General features: G+C 36.6%; 1 protein-coding gene across 6 annotated transcripts in view; it reads left to right on the top strand.

Annotated features, from left to right (window-relative positions):
• GDPD4 (glycerophosphodiester phosphodiesterase domain containing 4) overlaps positions 1–16,924 on the top strand; it is a 155,173-nt gene that overhangs the window by 65,841 nt on the left and 72,408 nt on the right. For 5 of the 6 annotated variants that reach the window (XM_039228674.1, XM_039228676.1, XM_039228672.1 and 2 more), the window contains 2 exons: positions 7,101–7,322; positions 8,230–8,384. In XM_039228674.1, the coding sequence (XP_039084605.1) occupies positions 7,101–7,322; positions 8,230–8,384 (377 nt within the window). The remainder of the gene's footprint in view (positions 1–7,100; positions 7,323–8,229; positions 8,385–16,924) is intronic. The other variant, XM_039228673.1, reaches the window with a different exon arrangement.

The following is a 16,924-nucleotide window of genomic DNA, read 5'->3' as shown; positions in this document are numbered from 1 at the left end:
AGAGAGGAGTTCTGATTTCAGCTTCAACACATAAAGAGCTTGAAAGTGCTCACTCCCATCAAGAAAGAAAAAGAAAGAAAGAAAGAAAGAAAGAAAGAAAGAAAGAAAGAAAGAAAAGAAAGAAAGAAAAGAAAGAAAAGAAGAAGGAAGGAAGGAAGAAAGGAAGGAACTAAAGAGAGTCAAACAAGTTGAAAATCAATGCCTCTTTTAGATCCATAAAAGAATTGAAATCACAGGGCAAACCATTACTCTGGACAGAGCCATTCAATCTGGAGAGAAAGATCAGTGTACTAGAAGCAGAAGCCACTGGGGGCCAAGAACTCGTAGGAACAGTTTAAGTTATTGGTAATTTTGATTAATGCTGGAGGCTGAGTGTGGACTAGCTTGAGAATTAAAAACTCCTGGGGACCCAATTTTATATAGACACATTTTTGTAGGTTTTTCCCCCAGGAACTCCATCAGGTTTTCATGTGAGAACTGGGGAGAAGATTTCTGTCTGGGGCAGCAGGAGGAGAAAAGTAACTTTTTCAAAATACATCCTGAGTGTTCTCCATTTCAAAGGTCTAGTCTTCAGGGAGAACTACTATTCCAGAACCTTATCTAACATGCAGAAGGACAATTAGTCAACTACAGTTCACTCTAGTCTTCCTGTCTCATGTAAGGGTAGAGGAGAAAAAAAAAAAAAAGACTAGGAAATGCGTCTGGAACTTAGACTCACTAAAAGCTAAGATTTAATCATAAAACTGTAGAATGCTTCCTTTCCCCAACACCATATCACAACATGAACAGGGCTTCAATATAATAATAATGGGTTACAGTGGAGAGAGCTGCAAAACATACTCTGTTGAGAAGGAACCCAAAGATAATAGGAGAGGAAACAAAACATGGAAACTGAACATTAATACCCATAGCTATATAAAAACATGATTATTTCAGTCCCTTGTATCTATGACATCACATCCAGCTTCCAACCAAAAAATTGTAAGATACTAAAAGGCAAGATAAAGCACAATATGAAGAGACCAGAAAACTCAGACATAACACAGATTCTGGAATTATTAGAGAATTTTAAATAACTATGATTAATATGTTAATAGCTCTAATGGAAAAGGTAGACATATGTTAATAGCTTCAATGAAAAAAGTAGACAATATGCTAGAAAAGATAGGTAATGTAAACAGAGAGATAAACACTCTAAGAATTGAAAGCCTAGAAATAAAAAAAAATGTTTAAGTGAAATGAAGAATTCCTTTGTTGGGTTTATGAGTAGATTGGACACATAAAGAATCAGTAATCTTGAAGATACATCACCAGAAACTTCCCAAACTGAAACACAAAGAGATAACTAAAAAGAAGACAATAGCCAAGAATTATGGGGAAAATTACAAAAGATATAACATATATGGGAATAGGAATACCAAATACAGAAGAAAAAATATTTGAAGTAATAATGGTTGAAAATCTTCCAGAATTAGTGTCAGACATCATAACCACATATCCAAGAATCTGAGAAAATACCAAATAGGAAAAATACCAAAAAGTAGACATTGTTTTTAAAGCTCTTTTAAGTTGCAGTGACTATTCAGTACAGAAATGCTTTAGCCCAACCAAAAAGTAAATATGGCTACTAGTATAAATTCATAGTCCACAGAGGGAAGACATGGTACAAAAACATTTTAGAGATCTGCATAGGGCCCTTTTGTGCAAAGTTCCAATTCATTTCTCACTTTATAGTTTTTCCAGGATTATGTTGGTTACAGGTGAGGAAAGAACTGGTCATACTTCTGATGTCATAGGAAAGTTACCCCATCAGTGTTTGATATTGCACTCCATTTATCCCTACTGTGATGAACTGTGTCATGGAGACTTTGGGGAAATATCCATTAGAAGTTAACTGGTGTTGGACACCTGAGTGGCTCAGTCAGTTAAACATCAGACTCTTGGTTTCAGCTCATATCATGATCTCACGGTTCATGAGTTCGAGCCCCGCACTGGGCTCCTTGCTGGCAGTGTGGAGCCTGCTTGGGATTCTCAATCCCTCTCTCTCTCTCTCTCTCTCTCTCTCTCTGCCCCTCCCCTGCTCATGCTCTAAACAAAAACCAAACTTTTAAAACATTTTTTTAAAAAAGTTAACTGGTGCTACAAGGTAGCCACCATGAATCTGGCAACCTGATTAATTGTAGTGTTTCTTTTCAGAATTGGGGGCCAGATTTGTGCATCAATGATGGAATTCCTGAACTCCATAGATTGGTCTTTATTCTTTATAAGAGGTCCTTGTCTAAGGATTTTAGAGCATTATGTTTAGTATGATGATCTGCTAAAGTATTTCTTCTAATGTCTCTTTACTGTGGACCTCTACCTTTAGGACAGCAATTTATTTGGGAAGCTTCAATGCTCCCAATAGTTTGTGTATTTTTTATTCATGTATAATACAGATAACTAGAAAGGTAAAAAAACTTTTCACATGCCCTAGAGGAGGCCATAATTTTGGCCACTCAAGCCAGTTTAATATCTGGTAATAGATTTGAGATTCTGTGAGAGAATCTGGAAAGACCAGTTCATTATGCAGAATGTGCATACTCCATTTTTTATTATCTTTTTTCATTGTTAAGATAAAACCTGTCAGTAAACAATATTAAATCAAGATTTGATGTAGAAGCGCCCAAGCATGGACAGTTTCTCAGATTACAGAAATTATGAGATTCTCCTTCAGTTGCTGTATGAAGAGTGTTATATTGGTGAATGGCAATATGAGAAAAGAAAATAACTATTTAATAATTAATTAACCAACATTAAGTACTGGGTATTTTCAGTTAACAACAGAGATTGTATGGAATGTGTTACCATAAAATAGAAAGATGAACCTCGTATAGCATCTGAAGATTCTTAGACTAATCTGACTAGGACTGCATTTTCTTCTGAGGAGAAGATAAAAAACCTTGACACTGCATCACTGGGTATTAGTAGGTCGAGTCTCTTGTGTGCCAGCTTGTTCACGCTTGTAGACTGTGGCCTCTCCTTTGATGTACTTTCAAAAGGAAAGGTTTGTCACAATCTAGAAGATCAGCAAAGATGATTGTTGAAGAAATATTTTGAGATTACTGAAGGTCTTTTTGGTTTCCCTGTTTTCTGAGAATGGTTCCAAAATGTTTGATCAAGTCTAGTCACACAGAGAGGCCTGTTTCAAGAGAGTCTGCTGTGCATACTCTCCAACATCCACTTAATTCCAGAAATTATTTAATTGTCCTTGGTGTTTGGCCTTGGATAATTTGTATCTCTCATTAGATTATGTCCTTCCTCAGCCAGTGTATCATGATCTAGGTCAAGTATTGGCAAACTATGGCTTGCTGTACAAATCCAGCCACTGGCTATTTTTGTATAGCCTGTGAGCTCATAAGAGTGTTTTTTATATTTCTAAATGGTTGAACAAAATCAAAAGGAAAATGTTGCATGAACATGGTATAAAACTCACATTTAAGGGTCCATAAATAAAGTTTTATTGGAACACAGCCATGCTTCCTATGAATTGTCTATTGCTGTTTTTGCACTATAGTAGCAGAGTTGAGTAGCTGTGACAGACTGCATGGTAGAAAATACTTAGTGTCTGGCCCTTCACAGAATAAGTTTACTGAACCCTGGATAATGAACTGTTATTTTGTAGAATTAAAAATTTTCATTTTTTAAAAAACATTTTAAGTTTATTTTATTTTTTGAGAGAGGTGTGGGGGAAGGAGGGGCATCAAAAGAGGGAGAGAGAGAGAGAATCTCAAGCAGGCTCTGTGCTGTCAGTGCAGAGCCTGATGCGGGGCTTGAGCTTACAAAACTGTGAGATCATGATGTGAGCTGAAACAAGTCTGACGCTTAATCAGCTGAGCCACCCAGGTGCCCCTAAAATTTCTTTTTAGAAGCTTCATGAATATATAGTTGATCTTACAATTTCACAATGTCTTATTGCATAACCTTATGATCTTGGTTTAACACTTGAGAAAAACTGGATGGGGCTTCAGTAAATGTCTAAGGCGTCATTTTCCAGCTAAATTGTTGAGTGTTCCCTGGTGAAGGCAATGAATATTGGGTGTCTTCATCATCTAAAACAGGAAAGAAAATAAAGATAGGGCCAAAGAGAGTATATTTGAGTTAGACAGTACTAGAAAATGAGGTATATAACTTTTTGGTTAATAGCTTACAGATGGGGGATGAGTCTACTACCATCTCAGTTTTGATATTTCTTTTTTAACTAGGTAAAACAGACATTTTGCTTGGACTAAAGCAGGGGATAATTAATCCTTATTGTATTAACTGTTATAGTTGGCTTAGATCTTCCTTACCTTCAGCATTAAGAGGATTTTAGGCAACAGGGTCAAAAGAGTCAATCTGAACCCTTAATGTTTGACTCTTAATTATTCTGTCTTTTCCCCTCATGGGGTTCTGGTACCATGCCCAGTTATTTGCTTGTTTTGGAATCAGTATAATAATTTCCATGCTATAAGTTGATAATGTGTGCAGTAGAATTTTATGTAACTCCTGAGAATATTTTGTCTGCAGTGGATATATTTTTCTTCTGGTGGATCTTTTTGCACAGTAGATTCCTAATGATAAGTTTATAGGAAAGTGCCATAGAGAAGAAAGGAGAGTTCTGACAAAAGTAACAATTATAGGTTGGGATATGGAAAAGGATTTAAGATGGTTAGAATTTCCCACTACTTGAATAGTTTGGGTACTTTGAGCAATCTGATTTTCCATGGTAATGGGATTAATAGTAAAGGTAGTGGCACCAGTATCAACAAGAAGCTATTTTGTTGTTCATCTATGTTTACATATACTTCTTTTCAGAATCATATACTGGGTAGTAGTGTTTCCCTTTAAGTGGTAACATTGGGCAGATTTTGGATAAATCTTCCATTTCTTACCAATAGGATACATTGGATTCCCCTACTTGTAATTTCTGTAAGCATAAGCACAGAGAATGAGGACATTTTTAGTGTTGTTTTTATATGGAGAACCATAAGTTTGTTTTCATTTCTAGCTTGTTACTCCCTAGGGATTTTTTTAAAAAAATGTTCAACCACTTGTTGGAGATCATCTAAACTGGTTTTTTGTCCCATTCCAGTTTAGTTTTCTAAGTCTCCTATTTTATGTACCCAAAAAAGAAGCTCAGTTTGCTTCTGCTGTTAGACCTACCCCATAATATTAAAGTTTATTGCAATCTAGTTTTATTTTTTTATTATTATTATTTTTTTTTACAAATAGTTTATTGTCAAATTAGTTTCCACATAACACTCAGTGCTCATCCCCAAAGTGCCCTCCTCCATGCCCATTCCCCCCTCCCCCCCACATCCATCAGTCCTCAGTTTTTGTCAGCATTCAAGAGTCTCTCATGGTTTGCCTCTCTCCGTTTCCCCCACCATTTCCGCCCTTCTTCTCCCCCTTGTTCCTCCGTCAAGTTCCTCCTAATCCTCCTATACGTGCAAACATATGATATTTGTCCTTCTCTGCCTTATTGCAATCTAGTTTTAAACTCTATTGTTTAATACTTACTTTTTAAATTTTTTGTTAAATTTATCCTTAAAAGGCTTTAACAAATGTCCTTGTATAGAGCGTTTCTTATTATTTTTGCCCATTCAGGGACATTTTAAAAATTATGCACAGCTGAGTTACTTAAGTTCTATATTGGTGTTTCTCATTCTTTTCTTTTAACAATTTCCCCACATGAAGGCCTAATAATTAAGTGAATCAGTTGTTCTATATCTGGATGACTCTAACAAAATCTTGAATTCTGAGGCAATTTTTTTATTCTCCTGATGATTAAGAAGACCCTTAATAATAGACCTCAACTGAGATCTAGACCGTGATTTAATTCAGCCTCTGTGATCTGACTTGTGTTCTAGTTTGGTGATAGATACTGTGCAATATGATTATTTCTTTGCTGAGAAGGAGGAGGTCAGAGGAAGGGGAAGAAATAGCACAGGTGAGAATGAGAATGAAGTTAAAGTTGTGTAGAAGAAGATATTACTTGAGTCTTAGAAAAAGATTCATGTCCTGTTTCCTTCTTAGAGATAGCCTTTTATCACTGACTTCACCCACAAATTATCTAAAATAAACAAATGACTATAAAAGTAGCTATCTTTTAAATTTAACATAGCTAATAGATGTATGGACTGAGGTATAAAATGAAATGGTTTGCAAAATATTGCAAAGAATATATAACAGTTCTTGCCATAAGGAAAATACACTCCAGTAGAAGCAGTAGAGAGTGAGGTAACTAATACGAATTGTGCACTTTTCTGTGTACTAGACATGAACCTGTAAATATTTTATAGTATTTAATGTTCAAAATAATCCTGAGAAATACATAAGTTACCTCTCCCCACTCCCATTTTATAGTTTGGGCAGTGAAGACTTTGGGAATTTAAATGATCTTACCACAGTTACACAGCAAGAAGCATATGAAGTCGGAATTTGAATCTTGCCTAAGACATAAACAAATAGAAGGCAAAATGAAACATACAACTGAGCCATAAAAATGAGCCTTTGGAATTTAATACCCTCAAAGTCTCTTTAGTTCAGGAATATTTACGGACAGCTTTATGAGGGAAATAGCATTTGAGCTGGGCTTTGTAGGTTTAGAATAAGGTTTAACAGGTGGACTTGGCAAGGAAAACCAATGAGTGATAGAGCTGGGATTGAATCCAATTTAATCTGAAGCCAAAGCCTGATTTTCCATTATACATAACTAGAACAGTAAGAGCAAATGTGGGAAGCCAGTGTGACTTTTATAAAAAGAGATTGTATTAACTCAAGTTATAGAAAAACAAGCTGAAAGGAAGGTCAGGAAAAAAATATGAAGGACTTTCAGTGCAAATACAACATGTTCTACAGTATAGAAGAAATCATTCCAAATACTATGATTACCTGTGAAGATTACGTTTAATTTCTCTCCTTGGCAACTGTTATTTCAGGACCAGTATTTCAGAGGGTATGGTGGGTTGAATGATAATGGAGCAACGTGGGAATAGACCTGGGTGTGGGACTATATAGCAGGAAAATTGGAAATTGCTTTTGATAGGAGTCAATGTATTCTCTGATGTATTTGTTTTTAGTTTAAACCATTTTACCATATGAAACCCCTATCAAAGGCTGATCGTGAAAAAGCAGAAAATCAGAGGATTTCAAAACTAACTGATTTATTGGAATTTGCACAGAAGGAAAAAAAATTTGTGCTATTTGATCTTAATGCCCCTCCACAAAAACATCCTCTCAGAAACACGTATATTCGCCACGTAGTAAGCGTGATCCTTGCCTCTAAAATTGAGCAACATCTGGTATGTCTATCTCATTATTTATGGTGGAGGTTGGGAGGTGGGTAGCATGTCCCAGGAGCACAGCAGTTGAACCTGACCTACCTTGTAGATCTTCCCTGGGATGCCTGAATAATTTTGCTATCTGTAGAAATGGAGATTGTTGCTTATGTAGCTACATGTGGCAATTTAAGAATGACCCAGTTAAACATATCTCATTGGGGAAAAACACAGGAGCTGTTCCAAACCAAAGGAAATAACAGCACTCAGTTAAGAAAGCATGTGTGTAATGATTATATAATGTGACTTGCACCATCACTGGCATAGAACTATTAGAAGGGGCCTGGGTGACACTAAGGCTTTGAGGATTTGGCTTAATTAATGATACAGAAGAAACAGCTGGTTCTTACTTGAGCAGAGATTTGTTCATCATATTTTTTAGAAGCGACTCTGCACTTGGGCAGTCATTCCAAATCTCTTAAGTTCTTAAAATGTGGTAGAGTCCTGAGTGAAGCAAATGTGTGTCTTCTTGCAAATGGAACTATTTCCACAGATGAGTCATAATAGTATTCCCCATTGACCGGAAATGATCCCTCTCAAAGATGATTTTTAACAGCATCATCTACGGGAAATAGAATTCCTACCTTCATCTGCTCCTACCAACTCCTCATCCACTTTGGCTGGTGTGGGACTATCTGGATACAATGGGCCCTTGACTCAGGATGTTAACTCTGAGAAATCTCAGCTCCAGAACAACCCTGATGCCAGTCCCATCATAAGAATTCATTAGATACTGTTAGGCCATGTTGGCTCTTTTACCAAGGGCTAGAATCTCTCTCTACTATCTATAGCCTGTTACCAGTGCTGGAATGAGGCTCTTTGTAGCTGGAGAGCTCATTATCCACTAAAGACTTCGTTTTTCTCCTTACAGATTTTTTGGTTGCCAAGCTTTGATAGGCAGTATGTCCAAAGCAAAGCTCCTGGTTTTCAGCAAGTGGGCCGGTTATATTCCATTGAACGTCTTACAAAAGAAAATATCAGTAGAATAAATGTTGACTACAAGAAGTTGTTCTACAAAGGATTGAAGTAAGTGTTTGACCACATCATGTATTGTCTTGCATAAAATCTGCATTCCCACCAAACTAATTAGCATCTCCTCCTCCTCTCAGGATTTCTTTGTGGGGCTCTTTTTGAATCCCCTACTTTCCCCTTCTTACCCTTCTCACCCTGTCTTCCAACTCCCCCTCCCCCACTAGCAAACATTTGCCAACTGTAGACTGTGTCCCTGTCCCTGGAACATAGTCGTCAGCCCCTTCTTTATCTCCAATCTGTTATCATTCAACACACTTTTTTGTGTGGTTGGTGTTTTTGTTTTTATGTAAGTCAGAAATCAGAAAGTTGTTTATTTCCTTCAGCCATTACTAGAAGAATCGCAGTACTTCATAAATAGCTTTATGGTTCAGATAGCCAGATTTCTTATGAGGTAATTAAGACCATACCTAAGTCATTAAAAAATAAAAACAACTTAAAACAGCCAAGCATAAGAAGAAACTAAAATTATTGGCTTTATTTATAAATGTGTAATTAGCAACAGATTTTAAGAATTAAAAGCACCAGGGGATAAAATAGCAACTTTCTCCAAACATACCTGTTATTAATCACTGCTTAATTTAATCCATAGTTCCTTTCTCTTAGATTTAAAAGTAAATTTTTTCAGATGATTTTAAATGCTTCAGAGACAATGTTTTCCTTGGGGATATATATCTCTCTACAATCTCCTTGGACTTAATAAAAATTACCCTTAGATACCTTTCTGCATCTTAGGCCATGAGCTAGGCTGTTGGATTTACTTCTGTTCTTATTCTCACTTTTCCCGCTTCTCTGGCCATGAGGTGCTAGATCATAAAATATGTCTTTTTCCTTTTAGCAGTGGAAAATTATGTATGTTTTACCTCTATTTCCCAATCAGAGAATTTCTCTTTGCTCAACTACTACTTCTATTTTGAGTATATTTCTCTTTTGTTTTACTTTTTTCAAATAGAAAATGAGTGTATGGTGATGTCCTTCTCCTACTCCTAATTTTTTTTTTTTTTTTTGAGAGAGAGAGAGAAAGAGCATGAGCAGGGGAGGGGCACAGGGAGAGGGAGAGAGAGAATCTTAATCAGGCTCCATGCCCACCACAGGGTCCTCTATGGGGCTCAATCTCACAACCATGGGATCATGACCTAAGCCGAAATCAAGAGTTGGACACTCAACTGACAGAGCCACCCCAGGTGCCCTCCTCCTAATCATAGTTTAGATTAATCTAGTAGTTGAAAAATAATTATAATAGCTTCTTCATTTATTGAGCCTTTACTATATGTCGTGTTCTGTGCTTGTTAGACCACAGGCTCTTTTTCAAATCCTGGACTACCTATCAGCTACACACACATGTGACTTTGGACAAATTTCTAATCATCCATTTCCTCATTTGTAAATAAGAATAGCAGTAACTGGGGTGCTTGGGTGGCTCAGTTGGTTAAGTGTCCAACTTTGGCTCGCATCATGATTTTGTGGTTCATGAGTTGGAGCCCTGCATCAGGCTCTGCACTGACAGCTCCAAATAGCAATAGCTTAAGGAGGAAAAAAGCAATATTCTGATGGACTGGTTTAAAGATTAGAGGAGATTATTCTTCATATTATGCACATGCAAAATGCAAGACAAATGTAAGAACACAATTAAGTGTTAGCTACTGCTTTTACCATCACCATCCTTACCTGCCACGCCCTGGAAATAATCATCATCCCCATTTTGCAAATGGGGAAACTTGCCCTCAAAGAGGCAAAGTTCAGACAGGCTAGGTGATTCACCAAAATTAATGTACTTGATCAGTAGGGGACCAAACTGAGATTTAAACATAGTTCTCACAGACCCTAGAGTTCTTTCACCTTAGGGCCTTAAAGTTATTCCTTGGCTGTAGTTATGTGGGCATAGTTTCAACTCGTATCAGATTTGAGAGGAATTATATCCTAAGTTCTGTTACAAAGTCAAGCAGTTTAATTTAGCCCAGCAAATCTTTGCCAAGTAATAACATGTACAAGTGCACCATGCTAGTTTTATGGGAAAAGCCAGAAGGCACCATCTTTTCCCATAAGGAAACCACATAAGGAAAATAAGGGTTTTCCATGTAGCTGTACTGCAAGGGTGATTGTGATGAACTCATGAGTTGTACATTATTCCAAGTCATTCTCCTCAAGGACCACTGCATTTTAAGAAATTAAATAGTTGTACCTTCAGTTATTTGTGTAATATTCATGACCAGTATATTTGTAATTACAATCACATTTCTAATACATTCTCTGTGATTACGCTCACTTCATACTCTATCTGACCACTGTCATAAGACATTGTGACCTTGCCACTTAGACCAAGAATGCTTTATTTTTTAATTTTTTTTAACATTTATTTATTTTTGAGAGACAGAGAAAGACAGATCATGAGCAGGGGAGGGGCAGAAAGAGAGGGACACACAGAATCTGAAGCAGGCTCCAGGCTCTGAGCTGTCAGCACAGAGCCCGACACAAGGCTCAAACCCATGAACTGTGAGATCATGACCTGAGCCAAAGTTGGACACACAACTGACTGAGCCACCCAGGTGCCCCAAGAATGGTTTAAATATGTTATTTAAATAAAAATTATATGAATATAGAAATGCCCACTGCTTTATTTCTGATGTGGGCATTTTATAGTGTTTTAAAATTTTAATTTAATTTATTGAGGTGAAGTCTGCATAAAATAAAATTAACCATTTTAAAACAAACAGTTCAGTGGCATTTAGTACATTAATCTCTAGTTCAATATATTTTTTTCTTCTTTTTTTCTGGTTTCAAGTTTTTATTTAAATTCTAGTTAGTTAACATATAGGGTAATACTGGTTTCAGGGCTAGAATTTAGCGATTCATCACTTACATACAATACTCAGTGCTCATCACACCACATGCCCTCCTTAATACCCATCACCCATTTAGCCGGGCCCTCCATCTACCTCTCCTCCAGCAACCCTCCATTTGTTCTCTATAGTTAAGACTCTGTTATGGTTTGCTTCCTTCTCTTTCTTTCTTCTTTCCCCGTATTCATCTGTTTTGATTCTTAAATTCCACATATGAGTTTGAAATCATATGGTCTTTGTCTTTCTCTGACTAACTTCGCTTAGCATAATACTCTGGCTCCATCTACATTGTTGCAGATGGCAAGATTTCATTCTTTTTAATAGGTGAGTAATATTCCATTGTGTGTATGTTTATGTATACACACACACACACACACACACACACACACACACACACAACATATTCTTTATCCATTCATCAGTCATTGTATTCTTGGGCTCCTTCCATAGTTGGGCTATTGTTGATGATTGTATCGTGCACAGAGCCCAACGTGGGGCTCGAACCCACGAACCGTGTGATCATGACCTGAGCCAAAGTCGGACGTTTAACTGACTGAGCCACCCAGGCGCCCCTGATTTTACTTATCTTTTCAAAGAAGCAACTCTTGGTTTCATTGCTTTTTTTTTTAAGTCTCTATTTCATTTATTTCCACTATAATCTTTTATTTCCTTCCTTCTACTTGTTTTGGGTTTTGTTTGTTCTTCTTTTCTAGCTCCTTTATTGTTTTTCCAAAGAAGGTATTCTTTTTCTTTTTAATGTTTATTTTAATTCTGAGAGAGAGAGAAGGGGAGAGGCAGAGAGCGAGAGATCTGGAGTAGGCTCTGCACTGACAGCAGAGAGCGCAATGTGAGGCTTGAACTCAAGAACCATGAGATCATGACCCGAGTCGAAGTCAGACGCTTAACTGACTGAGCCAACCAGGTGTCCCTCTGGCTCCTTTAGACGTAAGATTAGGTTGTGTATTTGAGGCTTCTCTTGTTTCTTGAGTTAGGCCTTTATTGCTATAAACTTCCCTCTTAGAATTGCCTTTGCTTTTTCCCAAAGATTTTCGACCATTGTTTTCATTTTCATTTGTGTATATATATGTGTATTTGTGTGTATGTGTATGTATATGTAAATACACATATATATACACACATATACACACACACTGTGTGTATGTGTTGGGGGGAGGAGGTATATGCAAGTGGGTGCAGGGCAGAGAGAGAGGGAGGGAGAGGGAGAATCCCAAGTAGTCTCCCAGTGTGGAGCCTGATGCCAGGCTCAAACTCACAAACCCATGAGATCATGACCTGAGCTGAGATCAAGAGTCAGACACTTAACCAACTGAGCCACCCAGGCTCTCCAATGTTTATGTATATTTTACTTCCTCTTTGATTTCTTCATTAACCCATTGGTTGTTTAGTAGCATGTTGTTTAGCCACCATGTGTTTGTGGTTTTTCCAATTTGTTTTCTTGCTATTGATTTCTAGCTTCATGCTTTGTAGTTGGAAAAGATGCTTGTTATGAATTCAGTCTTGCTAAAGTTATTGATACTTGTTTTGTGGACTAACATGTGATCTGTCCTGGAGAATATTCCCTGTTGCAATTGAAAAAAATAATCTGCTATTTGTGGATGGAATATTCTGTATATATCTGTTAGGTCTTATGTATCTTTCAAAGACAGTGTTCCTTTGTTGATTTTCTGTCTGGTTGATCTGTCTATTGATTTTAAGAGTAGTGTTAAAGTCTCTTACTATAATTGTGTTACTGTCAATTTCTCCCTTTATTACTGTTAATATATGTATAGGTGCTCAGGGGTTGAGTGCATAGATACTTAGAGTTGTTAAATTCTCTTGTTGGATTAATTATCATCACGTAGTGCCCTTCTGTGTCTCTTGTAGTCTTTGTTTTAAAGTCCATTTTGTCTGATATAAATATTGCTACCCTGGCCTTTTTCTTTTCCTGCTTCCATTTGCATGGAATAAGTTTGTCCATCCTTTCACTTTCACTCTGTATATGTCTTCAGGCCTGAGCTGAGTCTCTTGTAGGCAGTGTCAGATTGGTCTTATTTTTTCTAGCCATTCTGTCACTTTATATATTTTGATTGGAACACTTAGTCCACTTACATTTAAAGCAATTTTTGATATATACATACACTACCATTTTACATTTGTTTTATGGTTGTTTTGTAGTTTTTCCCTGTTCCTTTTTTCTTTCCTTGCTCTCTTCCCTGTACATGGATGGCTTTTTTTCATGGTATGCTTGGATTCCTTTCTCTCTCTAATTTTTATGTATATATTACAAGTTTTTAATTTGTGGTTACCATTGAGTTTATATATAACATCTTCAGTGTGTAGCAGTCTACGTTAAGTTTATGGTCTTTAAGTTTGAACACATTCTAAAAGCACTAATTTTTACTTCTCCTCCCCATTTTATGCATATATTACGTCTTTTCATTTCGTGTATCCCTTGACTATTTTTTTTTAATTTTTTAATTTATTTCTGAGAGAGAGAGAGAGAGAGACAGCATGAGCAGAGGAGGGTCAGAGAGAGAGGGAGACACAGAATCTGAAACAGCCTGCAGGCTCTGAGCTAGCTGTCAGCACAGAGTCCTATGTGGGGCTCGAACCCATGAACTGCGAGATCATGACCTGAGCCAAAGCCTTAACCGACTGAGCCACCCAGGCGCCCCTCCCTTGACTAATTTTACAGATATGACTAGTTTCACTGTTTTTGTGATTTAACCTCTATACTGGCTTTATAAGTGATTAATCTACTACCTTTAATCTATGGTTGCTCTTAACTTTGAATTTTTTTCCTTTCATAATTTTCTTCTAATTATAGCCTTTTGTTTTTACTTAAAGAATTCTCCTTAACCTTTCTTATAAAGCTGCTTATAAACCTTGTTTAGTGGTGATGAACTCCTGTAACTTTGGTGTATCTGAGAAATATTTTATATCTCCTTTTTTATTGTTACTTTTTGCCATTTTACTAACTTGAATTTAAATAAATAAATTTTTTTTTAATTCCATTTTTAATATTTTGAAGAACGGTTATACTGTTTTCCATAGCAACTATGCCAGCATTGTACAAGGGTTCCAATTTCTCCACATCCTCCATATCAAATGTTTTCTGTTTTGTTTGATGTAGCCATCTTAATGGGGTGGTATTAGTTCCTCTTTGTTTTTTCAAATTATTATTATTTTTTAAAATTTTATTTAAATCCAAGTACAGTATAATAATGGTTTGAAGAGCAGAATTTAGCAATTCATCACTTACATATAACACCCCATGTTCATCCCAGCAAGGGTCCTTCTTAATACCCATCACTCTTTTAGCCCATCTCCCCACCCAACACCCCTCCACCAACCTCCAGTTTGTTCTCTGTATTTAAGAGTCTCAAAGTTTTTTTTAATCTTAGTTTTCCTTCCTTTCCCCAATGATCACCTGTTTTGTTTCTTGAATTCCTCATATGAGTGAAATCGTATGATATTTATTTATCTTTCTCTGATTGACTTATTTCCTTTAGTATAATACATTCTTGTTCCATCCACATTATTGCAAATGGCAATATTTAGTTCTTTTGATTGCGAGTAGTATTCCATTGCAATCATTCCACTGTATTCCATTAGTATTCAACAACTACTGTTATTGAACATTAGTTGGCCATATATTTGTGGGTCCATTTCTGGGTTTTCTATTCTATTCAATTGATCTATGTATTTGTTTTTGTACCAATACCATACTGTCTTGATGATTACAGCTTTGTAATACAGCTTGACGTCTGGAATTGTGATGCCCCTAGCTTTGGTTTTCTTTTTCAGTATTACTTTGCCTATCCTGGATCTTATCTGGTTCCATAGAAATTTTAGAATTGTTTGTTTTAGCTTTGTGAAGAATGCTAGTAGTATTTTGATAGGGATTGCATTGAATATGTAGATTGTTTTGGGGATCATTGGCATTTTAACAATATTTGCTCTTCTGATCCATGAGCATGGAATGTTTTTCCATTTCTTTGTGTCTTCTTTCATTTCTTTCATAAACTTTGTATAGTTTTCATCATGTAGATCTTTTACCTCTTTGGTTAGGTTTATTCCTAGTTATCTTATGGGTTTTGTTGCAATTGTAAATGAGATAGATTCCTTGATTTCTCTTTCTGCAGCTTCATTATTGGTGTATAGAAATGCAACCAGTTTCTGTACATTGATTTTATGTCCTGTGACTTTGCTGAATTCATGTATCAGTTCTAGCAGTTTTTTTGGTGGAGCATTTGGGTTTTCCACATAGAGTGTCATATGACTTATTAAACAGGAATAACATTAGAGTATAGGAGTCCCAGAAGATGAAGAGAAATAAAAAGGGGCAGACTGTCTATGTGACCAGATTATAGCTCAAAACTTTCCTAACCTGGGGAAGAACACAGACATCAAACTTCAGGAAGCACAGAGAACTTCCATTAGACTCAACAAAAGCTGACCAGCACCAAGTCACCATAGTCAAATTCACAAAATACACAGACAAGGAAAGAATCCTGAAAGCAGCAAGGTGGGGAGAAAAGTCCTTAACTTACACGGGAAGACAGATCAGGTTTGCAGCAGATCTGTCCACAGAAGGTTGGTAGGCCAAAAACAAGTGGCAAGATATATTCAATGTGCTGAATGGGAAAAATATGCAGCCAAAAATTCTTTATCCAGCAAAGCTGTCATTCAAAATAGGAGAGATAAAGAGTTGCCTAGACAACAAAAACTAATGGAGTTTGTGACCACTAACCCAGCCCTGCAAGATATTTTAAGGGGGACTCTTTGAGTGGAGGAAAATAAAAACAAAGAATACCAAAAATAACAAAAGACTAGAAAGGACCAGAGAACATCATCAGAAACAACAACTCTACAGGCAACACAATGACACTAAATTCATATCTTTCAATAATCACTCTAATTGTAAATGGACTAAATGCTCCAGTCAAAAGACATAGGGTTTCAGAATGGATTAAAAAAAAAAAACAAGACTCCTCTCTATGCTGCCTACAAGAGACCCATTTAGACCTAAAGTAACCTGCAGATTTAAGGTTAGGGGAAGGAAAACTATCATGCTAATGGATGTCAAAAGATAGGGCACCTGGGTGGCTCAGTTGGTTAAGTGGCCAACTCTTGGTTTTAGCTCAAGTCAGGATCTCATGGTTTATGAATTTGAGCCCTGCATCAGGCTCTGGACTGATAGTGTGGAGCCTGCCTGGGATTCTGTCTCCCTCTATTCCCCTCTGCCACTTGTGCTCGCGCTCTCTCTCTCTCTCTCTCTCTCTCTCTCTCTCTCTCAAAATAAATAAAAATAAACTTAAAAAAAAAAGAAAGCCAGAGTAGCCATACTTATATCAGACAAACTAGATTTCAAAACAAAGACTGTAACAAGTGTTGAAGAAGGGAATTATATCATAATTAAGGAGTCTGTCCATAAAGAATAGCTAACAGTTATAAATATATATGCCCCCAACTTGAAACACCAAATATATACATCAGTTAAGCATAAACATAAAGAAATTCATCGATAATAATACTATAATAGTAGAGGACTTTAACACCCCATTTACAGCAATGGACAGATCGTCTAAGCAGAAAATCAGCAAGGAAATTATGGTTTTGAATGACACACTGGACCAGATAGACTTAACAGCTATATTCAGAACATTTCCTCTTTTTTTTTTTTTTTTTTTTTTT

Source organism: Hyaena hyaena, unplaced genomic scaffold (assembly GCF_003009895.1).
Source record: "Hyaena hyaena isolate Hyena2069 unplaced genomic scaffold, ASM300989v1 scaffold_34, whole genome shotgun sequence".
Lineage (NCBI taxonomy): Eukaryota > Metazoa > Chordata > Mammalia > Carnivora > Hyaenidae > Hyaena > Hyaena hyaena.
This window is presented reverse-complemented; position numbering and strand designations above follow the sequence as displayed.